The following is an 18,185-nucleotide window of genomic DNA, read 5'->3' as shown; positions in this document are numbered from 1 at the left end:
AACAGAAACTAACTACTAAAAGGAAACAAAAAACTCCAAGCATAGCTACTATTTATACTAAATGCTATCAAGAAGGAAGAGACTACTGCTCATGCCATTTGAGGCCAAAGGCGGTTCGCCCGCGCAGCACTAGATAGCCTCGAGGCAGACCACAAGGGAGGGAGGACGCACATATGGGCTGAACAGCCACTGCTACCTAAAATCTTGGATTAGAGGTTCAGGGGCGCAAATACACCTACAGTGAAGCACCCATAGGGACACTACTCAAAGAGAATATACGGTCTAAGATGCATATACAATTGTTAGATATCTTCTACAGACAAAGTACATGGATGTGAAGGCTTCTCTTATGGCCAAACAATACTTAGTTTAGCATACCTATTACTAAGATTGCTTTGAAAAGTGGGGACAGTTGGGGCGGAATAAACCAACTCCCTTAACATTGAAAGCTTGCTCTTCTACTGGAGAGAAAGAAAGTCAGATTACTGAATGGAGTCTTTGCAAGGAGATAATCACTCAACAGTAATAATTGTAGTGAATAGTCTTATAGACAGTGAAGTGGTTTGAGAAATGCTCAAGCTATGATATGAAGAAAAAGTCAGAATGAGACATGACACTGGAAAAATCTTTGCTTCCTAAAAATCTTTATTGAAAACAGAAGGACAATGGCCAAGAAAAACTAGTATCACAAAACAGCTGATCATCTTCTTTGTAAAGAGCCAAATTTTGGAATAAAAGAACAGAGATTGACAGTAACTATAGGCCCCATATATATACACACAGCTGCAGAGCATGTCTACAGAGGTGTGCATGGCATTTTGTGTTATCTCATGGGACTGTCTTGAAAAAATACCAGTTGGCATAAGAAAGGATAAAATAAAGAAGCCAGTATTGGTAATGAATCTGATCTACTTAGTGATATTTCCAATACATTTAAAGAAGCAGGGGGAGGTGGCATTGACAACAACAATTTGGAAACTGATCTTCTTAATCATCCCTTAAGTTTTCGTAAGTACAAATTGGGACAACTGTCTCTAATCACTTCCTATTCTTAAAATCTCTGTTGTAATAAAGAAATATCAGAAATAAGAAACAGATTCCTCTTTGCCTGGTACGATAACAGCATCAAATTAACAAAAATAATGAGGAGTCCGATGGCACCTTAAAGACTAACAGATTTATTTGGGCATAAGCTTTCGTGGGTAAAAAATCCACTTCTTCAGATTTATGCCCAAATAAATCTCTTAGTCTTTAAGGTGCCACCGGACTCCTCGTTGTTTTTGTGGATACAGACTAATACGGCTCCCCCCCTGATAACATCAAATTACACCTTCAAACTTGATTCCTGAAGCAAAAGAAACTCTTACTGCAGTGGTTTTCAAACTTTTGTACTGGTGACCCCTTTCACATAGCAAGCCTCAGAGTGCTTATCTCCCTTATACATCAAAAACACGTTTTTTTATATTTAACACTATTATAAATGCTGGAGGCAAAGCTTGGTTTGGGGGTTAGAGGCTGATAGCTCACAACCCCTGCGTAATAACCTTGCAACCCCCTAAGGGGGTTTGAGAAACCATTTGAGAACCCCTGTCTTACTGTTTCATCCCAGAAAAACAGTGCAATCCAAAAATAATTACTTACGCAAGTGTCATGTTGTTGCTAGGGTCAAGGCCAACCTCTATAACTGTAGTACCCTCTATGTCCACCTCTTTGCAGGGAGTAGTGTTTCGCCCAGTTACTCTGCAGGCCTGGTAGAACCCATGTGGCTTCACTCGACCAGAGTCATTACCCACAAACACTTGCAGAACTACTGGCTCATTGTGACCTTCCAGCTAGAACCAAGCAACAAGAAGTAGATAGTAAATTGACCTTATAATTTATTATGAAATCAGACATTTTAAAAACGTACAATTGAACTGCAATATTTCAGTTAAAAGATACACTGAACCTCCAAAAAACTGACTGAGAGTAAATGAACAATTTTCAAGGATGGGGGAAGCAGAGAATTTCTATATAATTTACAAAATGGCAGACTGATGTTTTGTTCTTGTTAATATTACATTGCTTAGATTGTAGCCTCAGGAATTCCAAAACCCGATTTATTCTTCCATAAAAAATATAAAGTAAACAGCAACTAGCATTCTCACTTAAATTTATGATCAATGTTGATTCACTGTCAAAATATTTTATGAATAAAGGCTTCTTAGATACACCAGTTCAGTATTAATGTGCTGCCCACAATCAATTTGCAAGAGAATACATTTATGCCATGATAAAAATGTGTTAGAGTATTATAGGACTTTATAAGACTAAGTGTTGGCATTATACGTAAATTTACACTCAAATTTAAAACTAAATAACCATTCCTAAACTTTTTATAAAAATGTATTTCTACATTAGATTAATGAGCTCTTAAAATGCTAATTGTTAATACTGTTTGTTCTTTTACACTCTGCATACTGATCCTCATCCTGTTTGACCAATTCAGAAACTCCTAGATCACAACAATGCCATGCAGTTCAAGATAACAATTTCACATTAACTAATCAATATACTTCTATGAAATTGTAGAGGAATCTCTATTACATTGTAGAGCAATTAAGAAAAATGTTTTCCAAAGATTAATTGGTTTAGAGGAATTTTATATTTGAGAAAACACCCAATACTCAGTGTATATAGTGATTTAATTCTCCAATATTTTCTCTAATCCCATTTTTAATTAATAATTTAATTTGTGGTTTGGTTCACAGAGAATAGATCAAACATCCTGCAATATTACAAGTGCAATTCCTACTAACTAGCAGGAACAGGTCTTTTGCAACATTACTTTACTAATGGTAATTGCATGTTCAGTTGCATCAGAAATTCACTGCACCATTCATGTTGCAATCCTTTGATACAAAGTTATTCCAAGAACCTCTCCAGCTATAACTGTATCCAAAATCAAATTCCCATTACAACCAGCTATGCTTTCAAGTTTAAACAAAATTCATCTTCAGCCTACACACTTACAGTGCCACTTATACACAGCTCTTATACAAGTCCAATATTGTCTATTTTATGATTTTCCTGAGAATTTTTCATAACTTTAATGAGACATCAGTACATATGCAATGTAATTTGTCTACTTCCTGACATACATCTTAACAAACAGGACTCTGCTTTTACTTAGACGGTAAAAGCTAATGAAATTGTTCTCTTCATTCCGGATGCCTTTCTAAAATATATTCAGTACTTCTTCAATGAGCAATAAAGGCTCTCCTGTACAGCATCATGAGCAACATGGAACTGCTAGATCTGAATTGAAAGCTTACTTTTTCCAGACTTGTTTAGTCAGATGCTTTCATCTCGGATTTTTTTAATTGAGTATAGAATACTCTTAATATTATATATTATAGGTTTGGGGGAAGTGGCGGTGGATAGATGGAGGTTGTTTTTGTTTGGCATTTTAATTTACCTTGGAACATGAAGGAATAGCAGTAGGAAAATGTCAAATATATCAATGAAAAACTGAAGACAGAATTATGTAGACTAATTACTCCAACTATTCAAAGTGTATATGACACTGTCATTAAACAACAAACTAGAAATGGAAGTATATATGATGTTTCACAGCAGAGAAAGGTCAACTGTGCATGCATTTGACTCAGATTTTAAACCAGGAGGGACCATTATGACCAGCCACTCTGGCTCCCTTGAAAACAGAGGCCAAAAACCTATAATAATTTCTGCATCAAGTCCACAACTTCTGTTTTAACTGTAGCATGTCTTCTAGAAAAGTAACCAGTCTTGATTTAAAGACTTCAAATGATAAAGAATTCACCACATGAATTAGTATGCTGTTCCAGTGGTTAATTCCCCTCATTGTTAAAGATCTGTTCTTTATTTCTAGTCTCAGTTTGTTTCACTTCAGATTTCAGCGACTGGATTTTATGATGCCTTAATCTGCTAGATTAAAGAGCTCTCTACTATCAGAAATATGTCCCCATATAGATAGATTCTTATGGTTTAAGGCCAGAAGGGGCCATTACATCATGTAGTCTGACCTCATATATAACAACAGGTCACAGAATTTCACCGTTACTCTTTACTAAGCCCAGTAACTTTTGTCTGACTAAAGCATACCATACAGAAAGGCCAAGGGCGGAAGTGACGAATTTGTCACTTCTGGGACCAACCGCGCCGGCCAATTGCACCGGCCCACAGTGCCCCCCACAGCGCGGGGCCCGAAGCAGTTGCCCCGAGTTACAGTACTCAAGGGACGGCTCTGCTTATTGACCTCTGTCATACTCCCTCCCCCCCCCCCATCATATATTTTCTAAAATGACTAGTCCCAGTCTTTTTAGTCTCTCCTCAATCATTTTTGTTGCCTTTCCCTGTACTTTTTCCAATTCTAACATATCTTTTTTGAGATGGGGTGACCAGGACTGCATGCAGTATTCAAGGTGCAGGCATACCATGGATTTATATAGTGGCATTATGTTATTTTCTGTCTTATTATTAAGGCTACGAGTATGTCACAGAAGTTTCGGAAGTCACAGGGCAGGGTGCTGGACACTCCTCCCTCCTCATTTTGTCAGGGATGTTTTAGTAAAAGTCAGAGACAGGTCACCGCTTCTGTGAATTTTTTTCATTGCCTGTTACCTGTCCATGACTTTTACTAAAAATATCTATGACAAAATTGTAGCCTTACTTATTATCTATCCCTTTCCTAATGCTTCCTAACGTTTTTTGTCAGCTTTCTTTGAATGGTGCAGCACATGGAGCAGATGTTTCCAGATAGGGTGACCAGACGTCTTGATATTATCAGGACAGTCCCGATTTTAGGGGACTTGTCCCGCGTCCCGACCTTACATTGGTCGGGACGTCTGGTCACCCTATATGAGGGGGACCGCGGCAAGCCGGCGCCACTCACCTTCCCTCCAGGGGCCCTGGGGCAGCGCGCAGTGAGCTCCCGGCACAGCGGCGCCAGCCCACAGGGCCCCCCGCCTGGCCGGCAGGAGCCTGCAGAGCACAGCCCAGCCCCTGCCCCGGCACACAGAGAGGCAGCGAGGAGGTCTCGCTCCCCTGAATGCTGCAGCAGTGCGGGGCCTGTAGACTCCGGCAGCAGGGAGCGGTCGCCAAGCAGAGAGCCGCCCCCGCCCCTGCCCCCCTCCCCTCGACCCGACCCTAGGAAGGGGCCAGAGGGACCTGCCTGCTGGATGCTTCCTGGGAGCCGCTCCAGGTAAGCACTGCTGGGCTCACCTGGCCCCCTGGCAGGTCCCTCTGGGGGGGCTCCCCTCAGACCCACTGCCCTCAGGCCCCACCCTGAGCCTGATGTGGGCTGAAATAAAATCAGCATGAATTGCTCAACAATATCAATGGAATCAGCATTGCGCTGCTATATATTGTAAAACATTACAGTGAAATTTTGCAAGTATTACATAGCACGCCGCCTTGCCCAAGTGGTAACTAAGCATAACATCTTCCTGTTTCAACATTCTTAACTTGTATCCCATAGCTCCTAAAAGTTGTTTTTTTTTTCAAACACGGAATACTGCTAAGTTATGAGTTAACAGTTTTTTTTTCTTTTAAACCACAGCACTGAATGTTACTCTAAAATTGTTTTCCAAATATTCTTAAACTCCCAGTTTATCCCCTGCTGACGTTCATTGTGAAAAGTAATGCAGGTCTAATAATAATATTTGGCACTTTTGTAATTCACTGTCCAACCTGTGTTTTGTGCCCTCCTCTGGTGGATTTTTAGAGGATAACTGTATAGCTACCAGCTAAGGGAGTTATATCTTGAACTCAAGTAGTAGAAGCTCATGCTGGATGAAGTCTGGATGGCTCAGGTTCAATCTTTGGTGACTAGCTATGATGGAGGTTGCTACACTTATAATCCCCTTAATCAGAGGTTCTGAATACGCTTTGTTGTAGGCAGAGCTAGCCTATAGTTAAGCAACCGAAAATTTAGAATGGGAAGTGTTGAAATGTTGGGAAGCCTTATAATTTTGCCAGTCTGGAACGAACATCCCATCTGAGGGATGGGGGGCGGAGAGAGAGGAGAGTGAGACAGGACCAGGAAACTGGGACAAGGAATCCAGGGCTGTAGTGGAGGGCAGTTGAAATCAGATGAGGAACTGGGGCGGGTTAGACAGCAATAGGATAGACATAAACTGGAGGGGATGGGGAAGAAGGGTCTTTGACTACTAGAGACCACTCCGTTCAGGAGCCTGGGATAGACCCAGGATTCCTGAGTTTCACAGTTCCTCTTCTGTCAGCAGATATCTGTGAAACCCAGTGGCAAAAAAAGTGTCTCATCCCCCTATAGAGCTGATCTATCACATATAGGATGACAACCTACTGCCTCTGCCATCACTTACTCCATTAGCTCAAGTGGCAGAAGTCTGTGCAGTGGATCTAAAGGTTCATCGGCAGGGTTGGAGCCATGCGAGTTTCACAATGATGCCACATGCCAGAATTTCTGGGGCAGTTCAGTTTTGATTTTTACAAAAAAAACCTGGGAAAATGCATACAGAAATAGGGTGACCAGATGCCTAAATAGGGGAATCTCAAGGAGTAGAGAGGTTATTTTATCTCTGTATTTGGCACTGGTGCAACCACTGCTGGAATACTGTGTCCAGTTCTGGTGTGCACAATTTAAGAAGGATATTGATAAATTGGAGAGTGTTCAGAGAAGAGTCACAAGACTGATTAAAGGATTATAAAACATGCCTTATAGTGATCGACTCAAGGACCTCAATCTATTTAGCTTAACAAAAAGAAGGTCAAGAAGTGACTTGGTTATAGACTGTAAGAATATACATGGGGAACAAATAGTTAATAATAGGCACTTCAGTCTAGCAGAGAAAGGTAGAGCATGAGCCAACGGTTGGAAGTTGGAGCTAGACAAATTCAGACTGGATATAAGGCATACCTTTTCAATGGTAAAAGTAATTAACGATTAACAATATACTAAGGGTCATGGTGTTTTTCTAAAAGCTTTTTCTAAAAGCTATTCTCTAGGAATTATTTTGGGAAAGTTCTATGTCTGTGCTATACAGGCGGTGAGACCAGGTGATCACCGGATCCCTTCTGGCTTTATAATCTCAGAACTAGGTACATCAATTCACATGCAAAATTCTCATTGAATTCAATAGGTGTCCTTGCCCTGTGGCTTGTGGTGCGGGCTGCAGCAGGGGCCGTACAACCCCTCTCGCAGCTTCCTAGGGCCCCCTCTCATGGCTCTCTGCACCTGTATTTGTCATTGTTGTCCTCTCCCCTCCCCCCGCCCTGCTCGCCCAATGTGTCCTGATATTTCACTCCTGCGATCTGGTCACCCTATTTCCAGAGAACTAGCCACGATGACTCCAAGATCACTTTCTTGAGTGGTACCAGCTCATTTAGACCCCATCAATGTGTACGTGTAGTTGGATTATGTTTTCCAATGTGCATTCCTTTGCATTTATCAACAGTGAATTTCATCTGCCATTTTCTTGCCCAGTCACCCAGTTTTGTGAGATCCCTTTATAACCCTTTGCAGAGTTCTGGATTTAACTATCTGGAGTAATTTTGTATCATCTGCAAATGTTGCCATCTTGCTGTTTACTTCTCCCAGATCATTTATGAATACGTTGAACAGCACTGATCCCAGTACAGACTGTTGGGGGACCCTGCTATTTACCTCACCAGTTTGAAAACGGACCATTTATTCCTACCCTTTGTTTCCTATCTATTAACCAGTTACTGATCCACGAGAGAACCTTCCCTCTTGACCACTAATACCTTACTTTGCTCAAGAGCTGTTGGTGAGAGACCCTGTCAAAGATTTTCTGAAAGTCCAAGTACAGTGAATCACCATTGCCCACATGCTTGTTGACTCTCTCAAAGCATTCTAAGAGACTGGTGAGGCATGATTTCCCTTTAAAAAAGCTGTATTGACTCTTCCCCAACATACTGTGTTCATCTATGTGTCTGATAAATCTATTCTTTTCTTTAGTTTCAATTGGTTTGCCTCATACTGAAGTTAGGCTTACCAGTCTGTAATCATCACTGGAGCCTTTTTTAAAAATCTGGACCACATTAGCTATCCTCCAGTCACCTTGGGCAGACTCAGATTTAAGCAATAGGTTACATACCACGGTTAGTGGTTCTGCAATTTCATATCTGAGTTCCTTCAGAACTCTTGAGTGAATCCATTCCAGTCCTGGTGACTTATTACTGTTTAATTAATCACTTTATTCTAAAACCTTGTGAGAGGCATATGATTCTTCTGCCCAGGAAATTACAACAACCCTGAGGGAGTGAGCTCTGATTTTGGAAGATTGAGTTATGCTTTTTTACTTGCATGCTTCTGAGATACAACAGTTCAGCCCGGAAATGGATGATTCTGAAGTCTTTGTTCGCTTTGGAAACAGATAATAAAGAACAAATTATTTGTCTTTCTAAACCAAGTTGTGCAGTGAATATACACTGTGAGATATTCAAGTGTGCCACAATTTCTTTTTGGGATGCAATGGAGCTGGGCAGAAGGATGGAAGGACAATATCCTGTGCTCTCTAGAGCATGGAGTCAGTGTTTGGTATGAAGGCAGGGTCGGTTTTGAATACGACTATCTTTATGGAAGCTGCATTACTGAGGTTCCAGGAAGAGTTCCCAATTCAAACACCCTGCAAATTCATGTGATTACTAACAAAAAGACCAGTTTAATGGTTAGAAAATCATAAGACACCTTCATGAGTGGTTCAAATGGAGGGCCTATAGTGGCACTGAGAATCTGGTTAAGATCCCATGCAAGAACTCTGTGCACTGTAGGAGAACATAAAAGGGATGTCTGTCCACCTCCCCCCGCCTCTCCAAAAAGCATACATCTTCTGGGCAAGATGAAATCCACTACTTGTCTGTTGTGCTAAGGACATTAGACAAAGCAGTAACTTGACTTTTGAGTGTTGGCCTAGCTTAAGTCCATCTTGAAAAAATTCAAGGATTCATGGTAGCAGAGAACCCCTTGTCCTGGTACCAATGGGTAAACCTCAGCCAGGTCCTTAAATCCGAGTTAGTAGATTTATTTCTGAAAGCGAAATGTGTGGATATTACCTCTTCTGGCTCACCTTTTTGGCTTAAAAGGCTCTATTCAAAAACCTGGATTCTTATTACAAGGAACAATTATGCATATTAGGGTACATTACACAGCAAAAAAATAAAGAAATTAAAAAATAAAATCAGAATCCTGGCAGCGAGTCTCAACTGATTTGGACTCATGCTATGGGGCTAATAATAGCAATGTAGATGTTAGGGCTCATGCCGGAGGCCTGACTCTGAGATCCTCACCCCTAACTAGGTTTCAGAGCCAGAACATCTACACTGCTATTTTTAGCCCCACAGCATGAGCCCAAGTCAGTAGACTCAGGTGCCAAGACTCAATACCAGGTCTTTGGTTTTTTGTGTTTGTTTTTTTTTCTGGGTAAATGTATCTTTAGATTGCCTTCCAGATGGAAGGTCTTTGTGCTATGTTGAGGAGATTGAGAACCAAGGCCTCATTGGCTAGAATAGGACTACCAGAATTACCACAGCTGGCTCTCTTCTGATCTTCTATAGAGTTCTGGTGATGAGAAGAAAGGGAAGGAAGTCATATCTTGCTATCTTTGTGACAAGGCATCTGTTGCTTTAGATTTGTGATTCCACTGGCAAGAGAGGAACACTGAAAATTTGTAATTCAGGTGGGAAACAAACAGATTTATCACTGGGAGACTAAATTCCTTTAGCAAAGAGTGGAACACCTCTATGTGTAGTTCCCATACTGAATGGTCTAACTTATGCCTGCTGAACAAACTACAATAATTTTCCTTTGGTTATGAAGGAAGCAAAGTGACTCCAGATTCTTCTTTACACAAATCATCAGGAGGTGAGGTTCCCTTAGGACTGTCGGCATGTGACATGGCTCAGGTGTTGTCTGTCATGATCCGCACATGCGGGAGGCTTGTGAACAGAGGCTTGAGACCACAGCCAATTACCTAAGAGTTCTCTCCAGTTTTATTGTGCTTGCTGTCTTGTTTGGACCAGATCCCTTGAACAATCTTCATCCCTGTCTGAGCACCCATCCCTTCAGATTGCATCTGTGGTGATAACTGTCCTGACTGGGTCACCTTTTGGGAAGCCTGACTGGAATCTGCTCAGACTCATCCAACATCTGAATAAGCTGAAAAATCTCCTAAGGAGAGAGACCTTCACTGAGCAGAAGAGAAGAGGAAGCTCATGCAAGCACAGGATCACTAAGAATATCCACATAGGAGATCACTGATCCCAGAAGCAACAGAAGCTCATCAGTGGGTACTTCCCTTGAGAGGTTAAATGTTTTGATAAGATTCCTCAGAAGTCTTTTCTGCCATAAGAAACTTTGTGGAGGACACAGCCTGTTTCCATTCGGAGTGAATTTGCAGGGACAGTTTTAACCAACTGTCATAAAAGCATAGCTGCTCTCAAGAATCCTTATCAAGTGGGTGCTGCTGTCTATGAACCTGACTCTGGGTGAGGTCACCCAGCAAGGGGTAGACATAGAACCAGCAGGGAGAAGCCCTTAGACCACACAATTTCCCTTCCCCTTTTTTTTTCTTCCCAAGGTTGAGGGGGACGATACTTGCAATACTGTCCATCCACTTTAGAATTGCCTGTTAGAGACTGCAGAGGCCCTTGGGGTAGCCGAGGACAGTACATATTTGTTTATGTTGTAGGCCTGATGCACCCTGACAGTTTTCATGCTTGAGAAGCTTCACAGGCTTTTTGATATTTTGCTTCAAACTATGCTACCCCAAAGGAGGGAAGGGAGCTGCCACTCATGCTGGGCCTGGGGCAGCTGCCTGTGCCAGCCTAGGTGATTTTGTTACCACTGCTTCCTGGGTGCTCTCTGTGTCAAGGAGGGATGGTGGCAGGAAACCCTGCCTTAGCTTGAGAAGGGTCTGGGTCTCCACAGAACAGAGACAGTTCTCCACCAAGGCATTCAGTCACTAGGGAGGTGCTGGAGACAGTTTCTGATTTTCCTTCTCTACTTGGCCTTTTCCACTATGCTGCAGGGGAAGCATATCTATAGGGGTGAGCAGGAGGCATGGAGAGTCCCAATAACTATAAGGAGAAAAGGAATCCCCTCTGCTGATAAAGGCAGACCCTGAAAGCCTGGAGATGTAAGCCTTTCTTCCTACCTCTTCTCTTCTTTGCCTTTGTTCTGAAGCAGGGAGGAGCTGGTCTGCCTGCCTGCAGCTAAGAAAGCAGATGAAAAATTGGCAGTTTCTCAGAGGTGGAGCCACTGCTCTCCTGGCATTGACTGACCAGTTCAGTATGTCTCCTTGGCTACATATAGCAGAGACCCAGTGTAATGGATCTGTGGAACTCATTATGAATAAGGATTGAAGATTTAAAGAGATGGAGAAACCACCACTTCTCTGGGTAGTTTATTTCAATGGTTAATCAATCAGAGCCTTATTTCAGTTTTTAACTTCCAGCCATTAATTCTTATTCTGCTAGATCAGGGATCAGCAACCTTTGGCATGCGGCACGCGCCCCTTCCCACAGCCTCCATTGGCCTGGGACGGTGAACCACGGCCAGTGGGAGCCGCGATCGCACATACCTGCGGACGCAGCAAATAAACAAATCAGCCGGGCCGATTGCCAAAGGTTGCCGATTCCTGTGCTAGATTAAAGAGCCCATTACCGTCTGGTATTTTGTCCACAGGAAGATACTTATACACCAGAGGTGGGCAAACTATGGCCTGCTGGCCACATCCGGCCCGTGGGACCATCCTGCCCGGCCCCTCCCCTGCTGTCCCACTTCCCCTGCAGTCACGCTGCCACACAGGCAGCGCTCTGGGTGGTGGGGTTGCGTGCTCCTGCCAAGCAGAGCAGCAGCGTGTCTGGCTCTGGCCGGGCAGCGCAGCGCAGCTGCCAGACATGCTGCTCTGAGCAGCATGGTAAGGGGGCTGGGAGTTGGATAAGGGGAGGGAGGTCCCAGGGGGCAGTCAGGGGACAGGGGGCGATTGAATGGGGCAGAGATTCTGGGGGGCGATAAGGGGATGGGGGGGTTGGATAAGCGTGGGAGTCCCCGGGGGGGCCTGTCAGGGGGTGGGGGTGGGGGGTGGATAGGGGTCAGAGCAGTCAGGGGACTGGGAGCAGGGGGGATGAATAGGGGGTGGGGTCCCGGGGGCGGTTAGGGGTGAGGGGTCCCGGGAAGGGGTGGTTAGGGGACAAGGAGCAGGGGGGGTTGGATGGGTCAGGGATTCTGAGGGGGGCAGTCAGGGGGCAGGAAGTGGGAGGGGTCAGATAGGGGGCGGGGCCAGGCTGTTTGGGGAGGCACAGCCTTCCCTACCCAGCCCTCCATACAGTTTTGCAACCCCAATGTGGCCCTCAGGCCAAAAAGTTGCCCACCCCTGTTGTACACTGTAATCAAGCAAGCGCTAAATCTTCTTTTTGAGAAGTTAAATTGATTGTGCTCCTTAAGTCTCTCAGGGTATGTCTAGACAGCAACTGGGAGTGAGCCTCCCAGCCCAGGTAGACAGACTCATGCTAGCCGCTAAAAATAGCCGTGTGGACTTTGGGTTCCAGCAGAGAGTCAGGCTAGTTACCTGAGCTGTAGCCCACACAACCCCCATGTCTTGAGCTCTGGTTGCTAGACAGAGCGTCCCCCACACAGCTATTTTTCAGTGCGCTAGCCTGAGCTCTGCTAGCACAAGTCTGTCTATCCGCACCACAAGGTTCACTTCCAGTTGCAGTATAGACATGCCTGCACTGTAAGACATTTTGTCCAGCCCTCAATTCATTTTTGTGGCTCTTCTCTGCACCCTCTCTAATTTTGCAAAGCCTTCTTTTTAAAATGTGGATTCCAAAACTGGATGCTGTATTCCAGTAACAGTCTAACCAATGAGCCACACAGAGGTAAATTCACTTCTTTGCTCCTACTCTCTATTCCCGTATATACATCCAAGGATGACATTAACCCTTTCCCCCACAGCATTGCCATCTACTACTATAAACAGACTACCTTTACAGTTGGAAAACCTTGTTGTGTCCTGTCTTTCACTGAGCCTCGGCTGCCCTCAGTCAAGTACCGAGCTCTGTGCTGGGTCTCCGGCTGTACCACAATCTTCAGCTCTTTGCCTTCACTTTTAGTAGGATACTGACCACACAACATCGGGCTCTTCTTCCCTCCGGCTCCTTTCTGGCTTTCTGATGCTCTGAGAAGTCAAAGCAGACCATTGAGAACATGTTAAAAGAAGTTCCCATATAAAAAAAAAAAATCAATGCAAAGGGCCATAGATAAAACAAATAAATTGGCAGGTGAAACATTTATAAGAGCAAATGTTTAAGGTAGACTTGTCTCACTGACAGAGAAGGAACCCTGGAGGGTAAGGCAGAACAACGCTTCCCTGTCTCCTCCATTCTATGAAAATATGAACTGTTTTTCACATAAATAGCAAAGGGGAAACCAATTCGCGTTACCAGAATAAGTTAATAATAGGAGGAAGGCACATAGCCTATCCTCTCCCCAGTATATTGTATAATCAGAAAATGTAGGGAAAATGATATGCATATTTGTAATATGACCTAAAAGCTCAACAGAATTAAGGTTAAATGATATAAATTTCTTCTTTGATAGAAAAACAGCCTCATGCCTGTCTCCTCCTGAATTTGCATGACCATGAAAGTTCACAACTACTATTTGGCAATTTCTGTCAGATCAAATTGAGAAATTTATATGAAAAAGCGGTTTCAAAAGTATTTGGCTTGAGCAGAGGTGCCATAATTGCACTGACTTTAAAAGAAATGCAGTGCATGCAACAAGACCATCTTTTCCCAGGTGTGTGGTCTCCAAATGTACTGTATCTTGTGATCAGTTCCATAATTAAAACCTGAATGAAGAAGCCCTCCAAAGTATAACACTTCACAATCAATTTTTTTGTCCATTTTAAAGGATCAAGAAAGAATGTCTCACTGACCTTATACAGTGGAAGTTTGTAGAATATCATGAACCCAAGTCTGCTAAACACATTTACCAATAGTGAACAGAACTATTCCCCTGGCAACTAGGGTTGGCTGGGAGATGCCTTAATCAGTTTATGCAAAATGTAAGCTTTAACTTTATCAGCAATTAGTTTCTGCATTTATGGATGTGAAGAAACCCTTCTAAATGCCAACTAGCCAGTGTTGCCTTCATGAGTGCGTGAATAGCCTGAAATAAGGGAAAGGTGTGAGATTCTTAAGGAATGCTGTTTCAAGGCACCTCATTAGTAATTTGGCTGGGGAAGGAAAGGAATGGAAATCTCTTCTTCCTCAAGGCCACTCACTGATGGTGGACCTATTTCCTGGAAACTTGGCCAGCCTTAAGCCTGGAGAGGCTATTTGCACTCTGATTAGAAGAGGTGATGGCCCATGGATTTACACAATGGTGGATCTGCAAAGTATCACCCAGCCTGAAATTCTCACTGTACAATACCACAGAGCAAGGCTCCATAGTCTACAGGAAATGCACATCTTCTTTACAGGTTTCCTCAACTCCTTGCCTAACCCCTGTATAGCTAAACCACAGTAGTTTTACTACAAGACAGGCCTTCATTGCTGTAGAGGAGGTTGCAAGTTTTTCCCTTAACACTTCTACATATCTGATTTTCCACAAGGCTTCATCCATCATGCTCTCACCTACACCAAACCTTGCAAGACCCTTGAACACTCGCAACAAGTATGAATAATCTTCTGACTAAGGATCTAGTGGATGATTTATCAAGGGCTGCAGAAACTTAATTTTGTGTGTTTATGAAATTTAACCTCTCAAGACTCAAACTGTCATATGAGCCTGTTTTTTATTCATTCTGAACATAGAATCCCGAAGTGCTTCACCAGACCTGTTTTGTAGGCTTGTTTTCAAATTAAAAGAAAAGATGTAGAACTTAGAGGTTATAAAAGCATACAAATTGCAATAGTACCATTTTATGGCAAGAAATCCTCATGGTTCAGCTTCAGTGTAGCCAAACAGGCTGTTACCACAAAAACCCCTTCAGTTTTATTTTCATCCAGCTTTTTTATTCTACAGAAATCCTCTTCCAGTTGGGACAATGTACACAAGTTCAATGAAACACTAAGTAAACAAATGTAGAGAGCAGTATGATTTACATTACTGGCCTAGTTAACCAAAAATACTAACTACATTCAAGGTTTTTAGATTATCAATTCTCCATATTTTCTGTTAGGAACTTATTCCAGTATACTAGCAGTTGAAAGACAGATGTTAAGTTTTGAGTCAGTACATTTTCTCTGCTTTTCATGACATCCAGAATTTTAAATCATGTAATTAAACATGGGAATCAGAAAAGGAATGTTAAGCAATTTAATCATCATGAAAGTATAGTCATATTGTTCAGAGCTCTGAGACTGGGATTCACATTTCTTTGCCTTTACAGCTCACCTAATTACCTATAATGTCACAAGAGAATTCTCAATGCAGAAACATATGGGTTACACATTTTGATCTCTCACACTCAGAATTCCAGCTAAACAGATTACTGAAGGAGACTTAAAGATCATAGAAATTTTGATGGGAAGAACAGACAGACATGTGACATATTAAAAGAATATACACATTTAATACTTTGTCCTCCCTTGACTACCTATGTGTTTTCTTTCATTATTCTACTTTTGAATCCTGAGTTACCTTGCTTGGTAACATACTCCACATATACTGTGTTATTTTTGTTTGAAGAGGTACTGGTTGCCAATTATTTGGAATATTTTCCCCTTAAGAGTCTCTTGAAATTATGGTTATCATTTTCAATCTAATTAGCTATAGTAGAGAGGAATTTTAAATATTTAACTGGAATCCCTCTCATTTGTCCCTGTTCCCAACTATAAAGGAGAGCTGGTATTTCTACACTGTCCTTCTAAATTCAGTTACCTTTTACTCCCAGAATCAGTGGCATTCCATTTTCCATGCCTGTGCAAACAGCAACAGCAATATTTTCCATATACTAATTTATTAATTAGCTTAACGGGTATCAGAACCAAACAAATCATTCTGACTGGCATGGTCATTCCAATGAACTGCCAAAGCCAAATGCTTTTATTAGAATACATTCCATGACGCCCACTCAATATCTCAACGTTCTATTTTTGTTTTATTTGTTTCTTCATTTTCTCCTGATAATTTAAAATGTGCGCCATCTGAACCACAGCTGGTCCAAATGAAGACTTGAGACTAATAGTGAGACAGAGACTTGGCATGATTCCAATGGAAGAACAGGAATCCTCCTGTTTGCCCTGAAAAATCATTAAAAAAAATCAAAGCCTTTTAAAAAAGTTTCACAAACTCTCTTCGCAGTTTCTATGGGAGTGGGGTTTTTTTCCCCCTAGCTCTGACAGAAGATTAGAAGTCTCTTCTGAGGCAGCTAGTATTTCCATTGCATGAACTAGTGTATATAACAACAAGTGTCATCACCCTCCCTCTTCTCCTGAAGCCAAAATGTGAGTCAACTAGCTTGGCTGAGCTACACTAGGCAGAAAAGCAAAACAAACAAACAAACAAAAACGCACTACAGTCAATCCTACAATCTGTGTTTGCAGTGCTGCATCTCTGTACTCTAGATGTACATGTTCCTCCCCACCCCCCATTTCCATATACTACCCACTTCTGATACTAAAGCATCTACTTTTAACTCGAATCTGCTACCTGGAACTTTATCAAAGTTTTTCTTACAATCTAGATATATTGTATAATGCATACTACTATAATCAACCTTGTCCCCAATGTTCTAAAAGCTTAAGGCTATATAAACATAACCTTTCCTTTATTAATGCATGCTGCTTAGCTCCTGATATGGTAGTAATGAACATTTTGCTAGCTTCTTCATTATTAACGCTACAGAGCTCATACGTCTGTAGCTTACTAAGCCTGCGCTCCCTGTCTGGAGAAAACTTCTACGCACACACAATTCTTGTCTACAGGAAGAGCACTTCTTTCCATGGTAACTGATAATTGCCTTCTTTCCTGTAAGCTTGGTGCAACCTTGTTTTCTAGCTTTCCAAACAACGTTTTTATTAATTTGAGACGCTACAAATCAATATTTAAGACTTAATATTTCACAGTATTATAACTTTTTCCTGGTGAACTTATCGCCAGGATGTTGGACTGTTTCACTGATACGTCTAGACCATTTGTGGTAAACAGACAAAAAATTGTTCCATTGATTAAGTACTTTTTTGCAGAAGGCAGGAGAAAAAGACTGGGTGGCAATATTTACTCTACATCCTTTGGTGAGCCTGGTTCTCATCTTACCAAATGAGATCTACCATGAAGCTGCAGACCACTCTGGAGAGTTTCTTAGAATCACTTTCTCAAACCAACATTTTAAGTATGGAACTGCAATGACCCTGGGAATACAGACAAAAGGCTGTTTCCCTTAGGAATATGAAAAGTTCATCTTTCCAGTCAGTCATATTTTAATGTTCACCATTCCAGTGATGAACATTAGAACACATTGCAAGCACATACATAAAAGTAAAAAATAAATCTACCCACTTGACTGCAGTATAAAAATAAGTACTAAAGAAGCCACAGGTAAAAAAACAAACAAAAAACCCCCAACAAACTACTGTAAACTCATGGAGGTTTTCTCTCTCTAAAGCAACTACTGAAATGTATTTAGTAAACAGTGTGAAGTGGTAGAGATGAGAGAACACCACCCAGGCGTGCCCACACACAAACACACACATGCACACAACCCAGAAGCACAGAGAGAAACAGGATTAGAGATTTATTTCTGAAAATCAATACAGAAGTGAGTTCACATGAAAAACAAAATTTGGTTCAGCATATAATCTTAACATTTTATCAAACAAAAAGTGAAAGACGTGTTAATTTAAATGCTGAAAAATCTTAACAAGCAATTAACTTCTATAGCCATCGCTCTCTCTATTTGATAAATAGAAAGAGAGAGACAGACAGAAGCAGACAAAATGTATCAACTGAGATCCTCACATAAAAATCTGAACAAGGTATTTTTAGGAAGACAGTGTAGAACGGTTCTAAAATCTCTTCAGTACTTATAGCTCTTTTTAAATAGACTTTTTACAGATGGAGCCATAGAATTAACAAGTTTCCTATCCTTTGGGAATCTCAATCCATTGGGGAAAAAAGCTTGGATAATCTCACCAGTACTGGACTGAATCAC

At 41.8% G+C, this 18,185-nt stretch overlaps 1 protein-coding gene across 9 annotated transcripts in view; it reads right to left on the bottom strand.

The window, feature by feature from the left end:
• NFAT5 (nuclear factor of activated T cells 5) overlaps positions 1-18,185 on the bottom strand; it is a 149,252-nt gene that overhangs the window by 50,968 nt on the left and 80,099 nt on the right. For 8 of the 9 annotated variants that reach the window (XM_042852039.2, XM_005310572.5, XM_042852038.2 and 5 more), the window contains 2 exons: positions 13,010-13,202; positions 1,642-1,832 (listed from right to left, as the gene is read on the bottom strand). In XM_042852039.2, the coding sequence (XP_042707973.1) occupies positions 1,642-1,832; positions 13,010-13,202 (384 nt within the window). Of the gene's footprint in view, positions 1-1,641; positions 1,833-13,009; positions 13,203-14,948; positions 15,101-18,185 lie in introns of all 9 variants that reach the window. The other variant, XM_042852040.2, reaches the window with a different exon arrangement.

Source organism: Chrysemys picta, chromosome 14, assembly GCF_011386835.1.
Source record: "Chrysemys picta bellii isolate R12L10 chromosome 14, ASM1138683v2, whole genome shotgun sequence".
In the NCBI taxonomy this organism is placed as follows: domain Eukaryota; kingdom Metazoa; phylum Chordata; order Testudines; family Emydidae; genus Chrysemys; species Chrysemys picta.
The sequence above is the reverse complement of the archived record's forward strand: the minus strand, read 5'-3'. Positions and strand labels throughout refer to the sequence as shown.